At 35.6% G+C, this 15,091-nt stretch overlaps 1 protein-coding gene across 1 annotated transcript; it reads right to left on the bottom strand.

Annotated features, from left to right (window-relative positions):
• Positions 1–9,166: 9,166 nt before the first annotated feature.
• p2ry2.3 (purinergic receptor P2Y2, tandem duplicate 3) lies at positions 9,167–10,150 on the bottom strand. Its single transcript, XM_073850221.1, has one exon. The coding sequence runs from the start codon at positions 10,148–10,150 to the stop codon at positions 9,167–9,169; it is 984 nt and encodes a 327-aa protein (XP_073706322.1).
• Positions 10,151–15,091: the final 4,941 nt, after the last annotated feature.

Raw genomic sequence — 15,091 nt, 5'->3', positions numbered from 1 at the left:
TTTGGAGAACTTTAAAGGTGATTTTCTCAGTCTTTTTGATTTTTTTTGCATCCTCAGATTTCTGATTTCAAATAGATGTATCTCAGTCAAATATTGTCCTATCCTAACAAACCATACATCAATAGAAAGCTTATTTATTGAGCTTTCATGTGATGTATGAATCTCAGTTTTGTCAAATTTAACCTTATGACTGGTTTTGTGGTCCAGGGTCACATATTAACAAACCCAGACTCAACCAAGCTTTTTCACGCCACAACCTTCAGCTCATCAGCTTGATTGAAAGCTTTTCTCTAAACGACAAAGCAAACTGAAGCAATACAATATTTTCATTTATATCCTGAGCAGATGCTTTTTTATCAAGGCGGCACTCAAAGTAATATCATCTCAAAGAACATTTGTAGTGTCTCAGACTAGCTGTCTGCTTCTTTGCTATGTAACACTAATGAAATACATTTAGTATTAGTGCTGAAGCTTATCCATTTCAGATTGCTCGATTTATCAAAACATTAGGATATCATCTCATTGTCTTGTTATATTTCACTCCAAAACAGATCTCTGTTCTCTCTTGTTTCTTTTCAAACATCAGTCATCAGTGAAGCAGGCATTATTAATGATAATAGACTGCGTCCATCAGTCCAGCTGATGTTCACACTGCAGCTAAACCTAATTTGAAAAACAATATTGAATCTGACATTTTCAGTTCTGATATAAATGGAAATCAGTTACTATTAGAGTTTTAATGTGTGATTTCAGTATGAAAAGTTGTGGTCAGAATTTGAGAGATTTTTAAATCAAACTATTACTTTGTATGAATCTGAAAATAAAAATATAGCTACAAGCAGCAATTACCGGGGTTCAGGCACTTTTAAGCACATATAAAAAAGACATTACATATTATTTAGCAAGCCTGTAATCACTTAAATCAATTATTTAAAAAGCATGTTTGCCAAATCCTGGTCCAATCTCCCTAAAACTTTGTATGCTTGTTTAGAATCACCTGTCGCATGTGCTCACCAGGTTTAGTGAAGTTTTGAGTTTTCATTCAGGCTTTATAGGCTTTTGGGTATACATGGACAGGCCCCTTTTCTAAACAACCCCGTTATAACTTTCAAAAGGGTACATTAATTATTTTTTTTTTTGATAACTATTGATCTAGGGAGTCCAGAGAATAGCACTGCAGTAGCTTTTTCCAGACTAAGCAAAAAACCTAGGACTAGTTCGCAAAAGTAGTTTTTTTACATTTTCTCAATCCATTAACAAACAGTTTGATTGACAGCAGTGGTTCTAGAGGCAAAGTTGTTTGGAACGAGGAGGTCTATCATATGATATGAATATTGTGCATATGTGTAAAAAAAAAAAAAAAGCGCAATATGCAATCATCTACACCATTGAAAAATGTGCTATTGCCCTCTCCAGTGGCCCATTTCTTTCAAATTTCTCACAGACCTTTAGGGCCATGAGTCAAACAGGCCCACCAAGTTTCGTTCCAATCAACCTCTGTTAAGCTTGTCTAATAGACCAATTATAGGTTTTGGGATGGGCGTGCAGCATGGTTGCAGAAAACCTGGGAGAGATAGCCTTTATGGCTAGAGAACTCACTATTTTTGAGTAAAATCAAATTACAATTTTCAAATTAGAAGATATAAACTTGCATTTGCAAGAAAAAAGTCAGAATTGTGAGATAAATTAAATAAATGTTATGCAAAAATGTTAATAGTAATAGCTTTAAATAATATTTCATGCTGTAACTGAAGGGTTAATACAATACGTTCCCTATGAACAGCATATGTGAATATTATGTACAGTAGACCTATTGTTTAAATCAAATTTATGCTTTAAAAGTACAGTAATCATAGCGGTTTTCATCTATAGTATGTCCGTTTAAGCGTCTACGTTTTGCTTCAAATGGCGTCTTTGATGATAGTATTCTATAAAAATGATTTGCCTTCTGATTTTGACATCAAAATTTTCTCTTATTCCATGTATTTTTACCTGTTTACCTCCACTCAGGGGCGCCGCTTAGGGGGGGAAGTTAGGACAATTCTAAGGGCCCACGCCATTTAGGGGCCCCCAGAGATCTGCTTTTGTGTGGTGGGGGGGGCCCAACCTCATATTTTGTCATAGGGCCCAAAAATGCGAGCGGCGCCCCTGCCTCCACTTACCAGTGTTTTTCTGCAACCACTATGCATGCGCAGCTGCAAGTGACTTAACAGTGACGTCTACTCTAAATTGGTCAATCCAACACTCTCCATTGACTTTGTATTGCGGGAAGCTGGCTCCTTGTCATTTCTGACTTATAACAAAAAACAGAACAATGTCTAAAAGCTGCTATGAGACAAGGTGTACAGTAAACAAGCTAAGAAACACAGAACTATGTTTTAATAAGCTGTCAACAGTGTTTAAGGACACAACTAGTTGTAGATGTCAGGGTATTTCACTTTGGGCCATTCAGTTGGATCTTTTCTCCAACAAAAGGAAGGTAAGGAAAAGGAGCACTGACATAGACCAATAAAATTTAGTTTCTCAGTATATCTCCTCGATTCAGGGTGATGAAATAATCCTTTGACCTGGTTAAAAATAATGTTTACTGTTTACTGTCGCTGTTAAATTTCCCTCCAGTGGACGTAGTTCTCAGAGTAATGTGACACCTTGCGGTCTACTTTTGTGTCCTTAAACGCTTGTTTTTTAGGTAGATGGTTTATAAAAACGTAATTCTGTGTTTTTTAGCTTGTTTACTGTACACCTTGTAACATAGCAGCTTTTAGACATTGTTCTGTTTTTTCTTATAAATCAGAAATGACAAGGAGGCAGCTTCCCGCAATACAAAGTCAATGGAGAGCATTGGATTGTTTTCCCCCCGATGGGCGTGGTTTTCAGATAATGACGCGTGTCGCTCTGTCTCTATAGGTGCTCATCGTAAGTTCAGTAAGTTCATCGCCAGCCATGTTTTTGAGATACGCAGATGTCCTCATAGCCACTTGTGGAACTTTGGACCAAGGCCGTGTGTACCAATTTTCATGTTGATAGGACAAACGGATGCGTAGTTATGGCCGTTTTTATGTTTTTTTTCCTCTTATAGCGCCACCAAGTGGCCAAGCTCCGCAACTTTTTTAATGTGACCTCAGATTCAGCTCTTACATACGTCTTGTGAGTTTGGCGAAGATATTTCATTCCGTTCAAAAATTATAGCCATTTTAGTAAAAGCGGCCTTCACCTTTTTTAACATTTTGGCATCCCTTTGCAACGGAGGATCGAAAATTAAAAGTTTTTTTGATCATTATTGATATTCACTTTTAAGAGAATTGTCCTGCTCTGGTTTGGTTCCGATCGTGTGAAAAACCTAGGACTAGTTCTCAAAAGTAGATTTTTCAAAAAAATGCAAAATACCCAAAATTTTTGCCAGGTGATGGACAAATCCGGGGCGTGCATTTTGTCTGGCCTGTTGAGGAGTTAAGAGCGATTTTGTACTTTTGATCGCTGTAGCGCCCCTGTCAGGCCGATTGGGGCGAGACTTGGTGACGTTGGAGATGGTGTGAGTACTACCATCCCTCCAAGTTTCAAGTCTCTACGACTTACGGTTTGGTCTGCGCAATCAGTTTTATGTGGAGATTGCTGATCCTTGGCTATTCTAACAATTACTATAGGGTTTGAACCCCTAAAAACAGCAGTGTGAATGTACAGCCTCTGATGGATAAAAAGGATACAGCTGATTGTTCATCAGTCCACAGATGTAAAGAAACATGAGCTTTCTTTTATAGCTAAATGAGTTGATGCATGTGGTGCGGTACAGATTGTGCAAGGCTTCCAATGAAATCAAATGATACTAAGCTCAGTTACTTAGCTCAGTTTCACCTTGATTGTGAAATTGATGCCCTCATGAAAGTTTTATCACAATTTACTGAGGTCATTGAAAAAATACATATTATGAAATATTACTCTGTGTTTCATCATTTCCTTCTTCCATTGTATTTATTTGTAGTTCAGAGGAAGTAGCGACAGGCAAGGCTACTCAAGGGTAGCGTCACAGTTTTGTTACATGCATTTACATGCACATTTTATATAAAGTGAATTTTTATACAATACACTTGTGTTTGTTTGCAGTCATTTCTTAAATACCATTCTAGACATAAATCGCTGTTACATCTTACTTTGCAAAGATCTACTAGAATGACAAGGTAAGGGGGAACTCAGCTCTGTATTGTTGCTTTTATTGATCTAATAATAATGTTGTTTTTTCTTGATATTTATACTTTTGAAATAAAGAACTTTACTTCAGCATCTGAGATGTGGAAATTCATCTTTACAGCTGATGTTAAATGCTTTAGCAGCGTGTGATTCACCTGTATACTGCCCTCCAAAGGCAAAGCGCAGTAACTACGCCAACACTGAAAGTGAGAAAATGCCCTTAAAATTTTTACGCCAGCTAGTCAAACATGTTGACACTCTCGTTTATCTGAAATGGGACAAAACTGGACCAGAAGACTTTGCCACAAGACAAAACAGTTGTCCATTTTAAGCCATAATTCAATTTTGACCAAATGTGAAGTTACTGTGCTTTACCTTTGGAGGGCAGTATATTAGTGATGATTTTTCTGTTAATACACCATTCAAAAGTTTGGAGTTGGTAAGATTTTTTTTACAAGTTTCTTATGCTTACCAAGGCTGCATTCATTTGATCAAGACTAGCTACAGTAAAAATAGTACTATTGTAAAATTGTATAACAATTTAAAAGAACTGCTTTCCACTTTAATACATTTTAAAATGTAAATTATTGCTGTGATCAAAGCAAATAACTCCAGTCTTCAGTGTCACATGATCCTTCAGAAATCATTGAAATATGCCGATTTGCTGCTCAAGAAGCATCTCCTTGTCTTCTTATCGGTGTTGAAAACCTTTGTGCTTCTTCATATTTCTGTGAAAACCATGGGACATTTTGTTCAGGGTTCATTGATGAATAGAAAGCTTCTAAAAATGTTTAAGTATTTTACATTTAAAAAAAAAAAGAAAAAAAATCGTACTGACCCCAAACTTATTTAAACTAGGGTGACCATACGTCCTCTTTTACCCGGACATGTCCTCCTTTTTGGCTATAAAATTATGTCCGGGGGGATTTTGTAAAATATCATAAAATGTTCGGGTTTTTTACCCCATTTCACTGACCGTCATTAATTCAACACTTAAATGCAGCCACTGCCCACTGGCATTATTCTGAGGTCTGATGACGTGAAAGACCCAGTTGTCAAAACAAAACAAATGAGGAGCTGCACTGCAAGAGCTGTGTGTCACTGCCTAAACGCAAATGTAGTTTCACAGACGCAAAAAAATTTCCCAATGTTCATTCTTGGTCGTGATAAATGGGAAGTGCACCCTCTGCAACTATGCTGCCCTCCAAAGGCAAAGTGCAGTAACTACACCAACACTGAAACAGAGAAAAATGCCTTTTAAGTTTTTAGGCCAGGTAGTCAAACATGACACTTTGCCACAAGACAAAACAGTTTTCATAAATTCCATTTTAAGTCTCAATTTTGACCAAATGCGTAGTTACTGCACTTTGCCTTAAGAGGGCAGTTGCCAATAAAGGCTATGTCTACATTAATCCGGATACATTTGAAAACGGAGTTTTCATTTGAAAACGCTCTCCGTCCACACTAGCGTTTCCAAACGTTTTCCAAAAGTTTCTCATCCACACTGAAACATTACTGCGCATGCGTAAAGCCTCCAAAATTATACAGACATAATTAGTTTTCACGCAGTTCTTCTGGCGGTATCATTTACGGAAATATCTCATCATTCACTGACGCGTCTATATCGCGCTCATTCATATTTTATCTGAATATGGGGGGGAATATGGTCACCCTATTTAAACAATGGTGTGCTTGTGCATTTTTTAGCACTGGCTAAATGTATGACCCTACAAAAAATACAATTCACACTTTAAAAATACACAGAAAACATATAAGATATAGCATTTTCAGTATAGCTAACACTATTTGATCTTACATGCTACTGGACGGATTACATGCAATTACCTTATGATTACCAGGAAATTGTTACAGTCACTAACAATAGGGCTTTTCACACTTTAAATAGGTTAGTTAATTATGCCGAGGTCACACCTGATTTGGTGCATACGAAATTTTGACGGATAAACACACGACTTGGAAGCAGGGTTGCCAGGTCTGTGAAACAAAACCAGGCCAATTGCTATTCAAAACTCACCCAATCGCTTGGTAAATCCCTCCTCTGTGGAAATAGCATTCCCGGGAACCTGCGGAAACAGTGTAAAAGTGGCCCGATTCCGCGGTAAAACCGTGGATTTGGCAACCCTGCTTGGAAAATCTCCGAGTAGAACGTCACGCATTGTAATCGCGAAAATACGGTAATGCGTTTTTACGACGCGTCATCAATTGGACACATTGGGCACACTGAATATAAACAATGCCACTGAACCGAACTGAACTCGCAAGTTTTGTTAAAAACTGCTGCTGAAAATGGTCAATTATTGTCATGTTTTGGGCTGTACTAATCAGTCAGACCGGGAAAAACAAATGGAGAACCATTAGGCTATAGACTGCCAAATCAAGGAGAAGTGCAAAAAACAGGATTTCCAGGGCAAGAATCTTGACAACATTCGTGTTTGTTCATTTCCAGTAAGGTAGGTGAATTATTGGGCTTAGTAATCTTAATTAATTCTGCTTGTATGTATCTTTACCACCTATTAACTTTAGTTTGTCAAAATATGGTGCCCTTTCCTAATTACTAAGTTATTCTCTACATGATTTAGCAGCTTCCACGTTTTTTTCCATGGTTTAGACAGCATAAATAATTAGAAAAATGTATTCAGTAATAGGCCTACAATAACCGTGCAATCAATGCTGTTGTTTACATACAATTATTACACGGCTCTTTGGAATGCTTGATTCTGATTGGTCGGTTGAGACATTTGCAGGTTCGTTCTTTTCAAATAATCACCGCTCCAAAGTAATAACGCATAGCCGGTACTACTTGTATGTTTAAAATCCCTCCGTGCCAACAAAGATTACCGTTTGGCGCCATCTAGTGACAAACACTGGACAACCACAATTAACAATGGAAAATTTCGACATTAATCTATTTAAATTGTCTTACTGACGTACATAGTTTGAATGTTAGTCACGTGGTACTATATCGTTTCGCGGAAGGATAAAAATGTTAATTTAAAACAAATATGCCAATAAATGGTTTCAAATTCATATTCATGTCCATTTTTTTCCTTATGTGGCAAGTAGCCGTGTAATAAGCGGGATAATGTACAGGCAGCCGGTAGTTATCGCGAAATAAGCCCCTTCAGTGTGATACAAGACCCTCCGCTTCGCGTCGGGTCCTGATCACACTGTCGGGGCTTATTTCTGCGATAACTACCGGCTGCCTGTACATTATCCCTTACTTATCTCCAATATGGCTTTGCATCCGGGTCTCTGACCAAATCGTGATGGAAGTGCAAACCCTCTATAATGACATAGCACGAAGGCGGCTAAATTTATATAATTTATGTTAGCTACATGTTATATAGGTCACTTAAATTGACACATTTCCATCACCATTTCACATGCAATTGGGTGTCTGTTGCTAAACAGCTAGCCAGGTAAAAGCAGTGCTAACCTTGTTTCTAAATTAGCTACATGTGTAAAACATTCCTCTAATGATGATGATAACCCTGGGTTAAGCACAGTGTGAAAAGCCATATTTTCCCTGAATAGGTAAACAGAATTTCTAAACTGCCTAAAATGTCTGGGTTTGGGCTTTGTTTTCCTATTTCTGTGCTCCTTGCAATCATAAATTTTATGTATTTGCAGATTCATAAATTGTATCTGCAAAATGTTAATTATTTGACCAAAATAAGAGGGATCATACAAAATGCATGTTATTGTTTATTTAGTACTGACCTGAATAAGATATTTCACATGAAAGATGTTTACATATAGTTCACAAGAGAAAACAATAGCTGAAGTGATTGTTCGTACAGTTTTTTTTACCTGAATAATCCACAGCTGTGTTTTTTTGTTTAGTGATCGTTGTTCATGAGTCCCTTGTTTGTCCTGAACAGATAAACTGACTGCTGTTCTTCAGAAAAATCCTCCAGGGTCCACAAATTCATTGGTTTTCCAGCATTTTTGTGTATTTGAACCCTTTCCAACAATGACTGGATGATTTTGAGATCCATCTTTATACACTGAGGACAACTGAGGGACTCATATGCAACTATTACAGAAAGTTCAAACACTCACTGATGCTTCAGAAGGAAAAACAATGCATTAAGAACCAGGGTGTAAAACCTTTTTTGAATTTAAAGATCAGAGAAAATTTTACTTATTTTGTCTTCTGGGAAACATGTAACTATCTTCTGTCGCCTCTGAAGTGCAGTACTAAATGAAAAAATGTATCATTTAGGCAAAATCTGAAAAATGTACACATTTTCATTCTGTTCAAAAGTTTTCACCCCCAGCTCTTAATGCATTGTTTTTCCTTCTGGAGCATCAGTGAGAGTTCGAACCTTCTGTAATAGTTGCATATGAGTCCCTCAGTTGTTCTCAGTGTGAAAACATGGATCTCAAAACCACACAGTCATTGTTGGAAAGGGATCAAATACACAAAAATGCTGGATAAACCAAAAATTTGGGGAATTTTTCTGAAGAACAGCAAGCAGTTTAAATGTTCAGAACAAACAAGGGACTCATGAACAACTATCACTAAACAAAAAAACAGCTGTGGATTATTCAAGTAACAAAACAGTATTAAGAATCAAGGGGATGTAAACTTTTGAACGGGGTCGTTTTTATAAATTCAACTTATTTATTCTTGTGGACTATATGTATGTGAAATATCTTATTCATGACACATGCTGAATTGACATGAATTCTTTTTTAAATAAATGTTTTGCAGCTGCTGAAAAAGGGGGTGTAAACTTTTGACCTCAACTGTAGGCCTACATGCATTTGCATTGCTTTGGCCATTTTAAATCCCACTTCCTCGGATGCAGTGATCGATCGATTATGTACAAGGTTTGCATGCTATTTGTCAGCAGAGCCAAAACCAGACATCTGAGCAATTTAGACATCCTGGCCAGGACATGTCTGGAAAAAAAAAGACATATAGTCATTCTATGAAATAATAATGACAAACACTTTACTGTAATGTTGAGAGGGATTTGTCAGTTTTTCTGCTTGATTTCTTGTTGATGCTATTTCTGAAGCTCTGTCCTGCCATGAAGTAGAGAATAGGGTCGATGCAGCTGTTGAGACCGACCAGAGGTCGCGTGACCTTGTAGATGTTGTTTGAGATTCGTATTATTTCGCAGTCGTGTTTATCCAGGTAACGGAGGGTGTAGTATATGGTGCGGTTCACATGGAAAGGCAAAAAGCACAGCATGAAAGCCAGAGCCACAATAATAATCATCTTCACCGACTTTTGTTTGGATTGCTGTGACATTGGTGCTCTGAGAACACCGGGATCAAGAAGTTTCTTCACCATCAGGCTGTTGCAGACTAGCACCACCCCAAATGGTATGACAAAAAGCAGGAACATCACCACCGAGGTGTAGGCCAGAAAGTCACCGAAGAGCTCCTTTGTGGTGGTGTCATGACAGACCAGATCTTTACCATTATGTCTCTCCCTGGAGAAATAAAGAATCGGGGCCTGCAAGATGAGAATGATCACCCATATCCCCACAGAAATCAAACGAGCGCGGCGGCCGTTCATCCAGTACAAAGAGCGCATCGGATGACAGATGCCTAAAAAGCGGTGCAGACTGATGCAGCTGAGGAAGAGGATGCTTCCGTAGAGGTTTGTGTAGAAGAGAAAGCGAATCAGCTTACACATCAGCTCCCCGAACGGCCAGTCGTTCTTATCGGCGTAGTAGTAGATGAGGAACGGCAGGGTGAGGATGTAGAGCGTGTCACAGACGTTGAGGTTGATCATGTAGATGGTGCTGGGCTTCCAGTGTTTGGTTCGGAACAGGATGAAATACATGGCCGTGATGTTCAACCCCAGACCGAACACAAACACCAGAGTGTAACTCACCGGGAGGAGAATGTACTTGAATTCCTCTTTTAAAGTACAGCGGTAGACTTGACTGTCGTTAGTTATTCCAGTATCGTTAAGTGTTGCCATTCTTTTCCAGATCTGTTAGAGAAAAAGACAATGAAATCATCTTAAATTTACAAAGTGATATTGATGCACCTTTCATTTTTATGGAAGCCCATTTATGCCACTGAATAAAAAAAAAATCTCACAATTCAGACTTTATTTTTTGCAGTTGTGAGTTGTGATTATATCATGCAATTCTGAGAAAAAGGTAAGAATTGTGACTTTATATCTTGCAATTTTGACTTCATAACTGAAGAATTGCGAGTTTATATCTCACAGTTCTGAGAAAGAAAGTCAGAATTGCGAGTTCATATCTTGCAACTGACTTCATTTCTCAGAATTTTGGGAAAAAAGGTTTATAAATAAAAATTCGGAGAAAAAAGTCGGAACAGCGAAAAAAAAAGAGAATTGCAAGATTTAAATTTGTATTTGTATTTGTGAGAAAAAGTCAGATTTGCTCGTTTTTATCTCACAATTTAGACTTTATTTCTTGCAATTGTGAGTTTATATCACACAATTCTGAGAAAAAAGTAAGAACTGTGATTTTATATCTCGCAGTTCTGACTTTTGTATCGCACAGTTCTGACTTTATTACTCGGAATTGCAAGTTTATATCTCAATTCTTAGAAAAAAAGGCAGAATTGTGAGTTTATATCTTGCAACTGACTTCTTTTCTCAGAACTGCAAGTTTATATCATGCAATTCTGTGAAAAAAATAACATTGTAACCATATCACGCAATTCTTAATTTACAACTTGCAATTGCAAGTTTATATCTCGCAATTCTGACAAAAAAGTCAGTTTTTATCTCACAATTCTTTATTTCTTGCAATTGTGAGTTTATATCACACAATTCTGACTTTATACCTCGGAATTACAAGTTTGCATCCACCAATTCTGACTTTATTACTCAAAAAAGTCAGAATTGTGAGATAGGAACTTGCATTTGCGAGAAAAAAAAAAGTCAGATTTGTAAGATTTTATCTTTTTATATTATGCAATTTTCTGTGAGTTTATATCACACAATTCTGACTTTATACCTCGGAATTACAAGTTTGCATCCACCAATTCTGACTTTATTACTCAAAAAAGTCAGAATTGTGAGATAGGAACTTGCATTTGCGAGAAAAAAAAAGTCAGATTTGTAAGATTTTATCTTTTTATATTATGCAATTTTCTGTGAGTTATCACGCAGTTCTTTATAACTGACTTCATTTCTCAGAATTGCACATTTATATCTAGTGATTCTGACTTTATAACTTGCAACTATGATTTTATATCTCACAATTTTTAAGGGGAAAAAGATTTGCAATTTATATCTCACAATTCTTTATTTCTTGCAATTTTGACTTGACTTGAAAAAAAGTATGAATTGTGACTTTGTCATGCATTTCTGATTTTGTAACTTGGAATTGCAAGTTTATATCATGTAATTCTCACTTTATAATTCGCAATTGCAAGTTTTTATCAAACAATTGTGAAAAAAAATTAGAATTATGAGTTTGTGCCATGCAATTCTGAGAAAAATCAGAATTGTGAGAAGAAGTGACAATATATATATATATTTAATTGTTGGCTGAAATAGGCTTTCATACATTTTACATGCAAATACAGATAAATAGCAATATCAACTAACCTTTGGAACATATTCTATATTTATCAATATTAGCAATAAAATATAAAATAGTAAAATGATTGTTAGAAAGAAGAAATAATCACTAAGCTGCCACATAATACAAACACATTTTTCAGTAGTGAACTCATTAGGAAAATATATCATGATGAATGTCATATAATCTGTCAAGACCATGTCATATTTCATTCTTTTTTTTAATATTGGACCTAATAATAAGCAATTGCAAGTTTATATTTCACAATTTACAATTCAAAAAGTCAAAATTGTGACTTTATATCACTATTTCTCAAAAAAAAAGTCAGTACTATGATATATAAACTTGCTTTTGTAAGAAAAAAGGTCAGATTTGCGAGTATTTATCTTTTTTCATCTTTATTTCTTGCAATTGTGACTTTGTAACCTACAATCCTACAATTTGCAATTGCAAGTTTATATCTAGCAATTGTTTATAACTTGCAGTTGCGAGTTTATGTCTCACAATTTTCTGAAAGATGTCAAATTTGCGAGTTTTTATCTCAAAATTTCAACTTTATTTCTCAGAATTGCAAGTTTATATCTCTCAATTTTAAGAAAAAAGTGAGAATTGTAACTATATTATGCATTTCGGAATTGCAAGGTTATATCATGCAATTCTGACGTTCTTTCTCAGAATTGCAAGTTTTTATCTCCAATTCTAACTTTATTTCATGCAGTTCTGACTTTATAACTGAGTTTATATCTCAATTCTGAGAAAAAGAAGTCAGGATTGTGAGAAATCGCAATTTTTGTTTTTTAATCTGTGCCTGAAATAGGCTGCCATACACTTTACATACAAATACAGATAAAAGCAATACCAACTAATCATTGTAACATATTCTATATGTATTAATATTAGCAATAAAATATAAAAGAGTACAATTATTTTTTTTTTTAGAAAGAAGAAATAATCGCTAAAATTGCCACACGATACAAGCTTTTTTTCAATAGTGAATTGATTAGGAAAAATATGAGGATAAATGCCATATAATCTGTCAAGACCATGTTCATGTTATATTTGACCCCCAAAAACAAACAAAATAAATAAATAAATCTGTACAAGGGATAGTTCACCCAAAAATGAAAATTCTGTCATCATTTACATCTTGCATCTTGGATGGTTTAAGCAATTCAGCGCTGGTCTTGCATCGTATGATAGATCTTGTTAAGGAAAAAGTGCTTATTGTGGTGTCTGTCTGGGCTCCTACGGTAAACATGCACCACACTTCTCTAAAAGGTGGTAAATGTCCACAAACTGCACACACCCATATTGATACTGTCATGCATATGACAGCCTACAAATATTCCTGGAATATTGTTCTTAACAGAGTGTTGAAGTAATTTCAAATGGATTCTTCTAAACTCAGGGGATAAACAAATGAGCTTATAAAGAAGTATAAAGTATTTTGTTGTGATAATCACACAGCTAAACAGCACTCCCATTTATGCCATATAGAAACACATTGCACCGATCAATGAAGCAAATCAACCACAAAGTGTCTTGAAAACCTCCTGAGAATTTCCTAAGAACTTCCTCGGATTATGTTTCTATAACAGCTAATTTCACAAAAAGCCTCCAGGCACTTCCCACACTATAGCCCTAATAAAAAAAATATCAAAAATAATATATTATCAAATGCTGACATAATCAAAACTGGATCATCTACAACATAATTAGAAAATTTAGGAGCCCTAAAGCAAGACAATTTAGACTTTTGTGTCCAGACATCATCTAAATGAATAAATGTCCCACAAACTAACACATCTTGATGGTTTTATCTATACAGATTTGTAAAATAGGTGAAACTGCACATTTTTGTAAGTTATACTTAGTATATAAACATAATAGTGACCAAATGACAAAAAATTGTAAGTCACATACTCACATGTGTCTTCGTCAGATTTTATTTCCAGGAATGTCCCCTCATGCTCTTCATACCTGCACGGTCCTGCTCTTCCTCTGCCTGTTCGTGCTGCATTTCTTCATTGTGGGTGGGATCTCTTATGTCAACATGACTCAAGCCTCCTCTCATTGGTCAGAGCGTCAGTCAGTGGCATGTCAGTCACTCAGAATGCTGAGAGAACTTTTTTCAAGAAGAGGTAAATAGGTTTCTAAAAAACTCTTCTCATGTCTGTCTTCCATTGTTTGTGTGAAATTACAGAATTAGTTGACTTATTGGTTTGACTGTTAGACTAATGAAATTAAAATGGACTGTTTGGAATGGAACACCACAGAATATACCGCCAACTATTTTAATAATCAATATGTAAACAGCATGCATTATGACAGGTCTGATTTGTTCACTATTTGTATATTTATAGCACTTCACTTTGAATTACATTGCCATTTCTTCAAATTGCAAAAACTAATACAGCATCTCTGGGAGTGCAGGTAAATTTGACATTGTTTTTTCTTCTTACTGCAATTTATAGTCTCTATCTAGTTTTACCTCTTTTTGAAAGTCATGAAAGCACTATCGTAGAGTTTTTAATTTTCAATAATATAGGTGTCAAAGACCTTAAGATGTCTACAGAAACCACATTAAATGTAAGTAAAGTGTAAGGTTTTAAATACGTTTTTGAAGAATAAAATGTCAAAATTTGGTTGAAAGAATGTTACATTGTCATTTAATGTAAAACAATATTTATGTAAAAATTCAAACAACATGCTTATTCTGACAATTATTAAAATAGATAAAGAATAAGTGAGCTTATTCAATTCTATAGTGTTTTAAATGAGTAAAAAACTTTCACTCACAAATGGGCAAAATCTAGGATAGTGGCAAATTAAAAAAATGTAGAATTGCTACTAATTAGTATTTGGCGTGAAAGTAATTTGTCTTTTTAATATGTCATAAATAGATTTTTGTTGTAAATAACCCTGACAAGATGAATGACACTTTAGTGGGTGTCTTCTGTAAAATAAGGAAAAATGTATGCTATTAAATTAAACAGAAATTATTATTATTATTATTTTTTAAACAGTAAATAGTTTTACGCCTAAAAAAGTATATTTGATGTAGTCTCCAATTTACTGCTATAGAAATTTACCTGATGACTTCGCTCCTGTAAAACCGGGAAATGTGAAAAAGGTCCATTGACATTTAAATTTACCTCATGAGAAGTAAGTATTTATTTTAATGGGAGGATGGGCACTGCACATTGTTAACATATTAACATTGAATATTAAGAGAATACTAACTTTGGCTGCTGGTCGCACAATGCATTTTTGAACTAGTTCACCCAAAAATGAAACTTCTGTCATTATTTACTTACCCTCATGTTGTTCCAAACACAAGACCTTCATTGGTCTTT

This window comes from Garra rufa, chromosome 11 (assembly GCF_049309525.1).
Source record: "Garra rufa chromosome 11, GarRuf1.0, whole genome shotgun sequence".
NCBI lineage: Eukaryota > Metazoa > Chordata > Actinopteri > Cypriniformes > Cyprinidae > Garra > Garra rufa.
The sequence above is the reverse complement of the archived record's forward strand: the minus strand, read 5'-3'. Positions and strand labels throughout refer to the sequence as shown.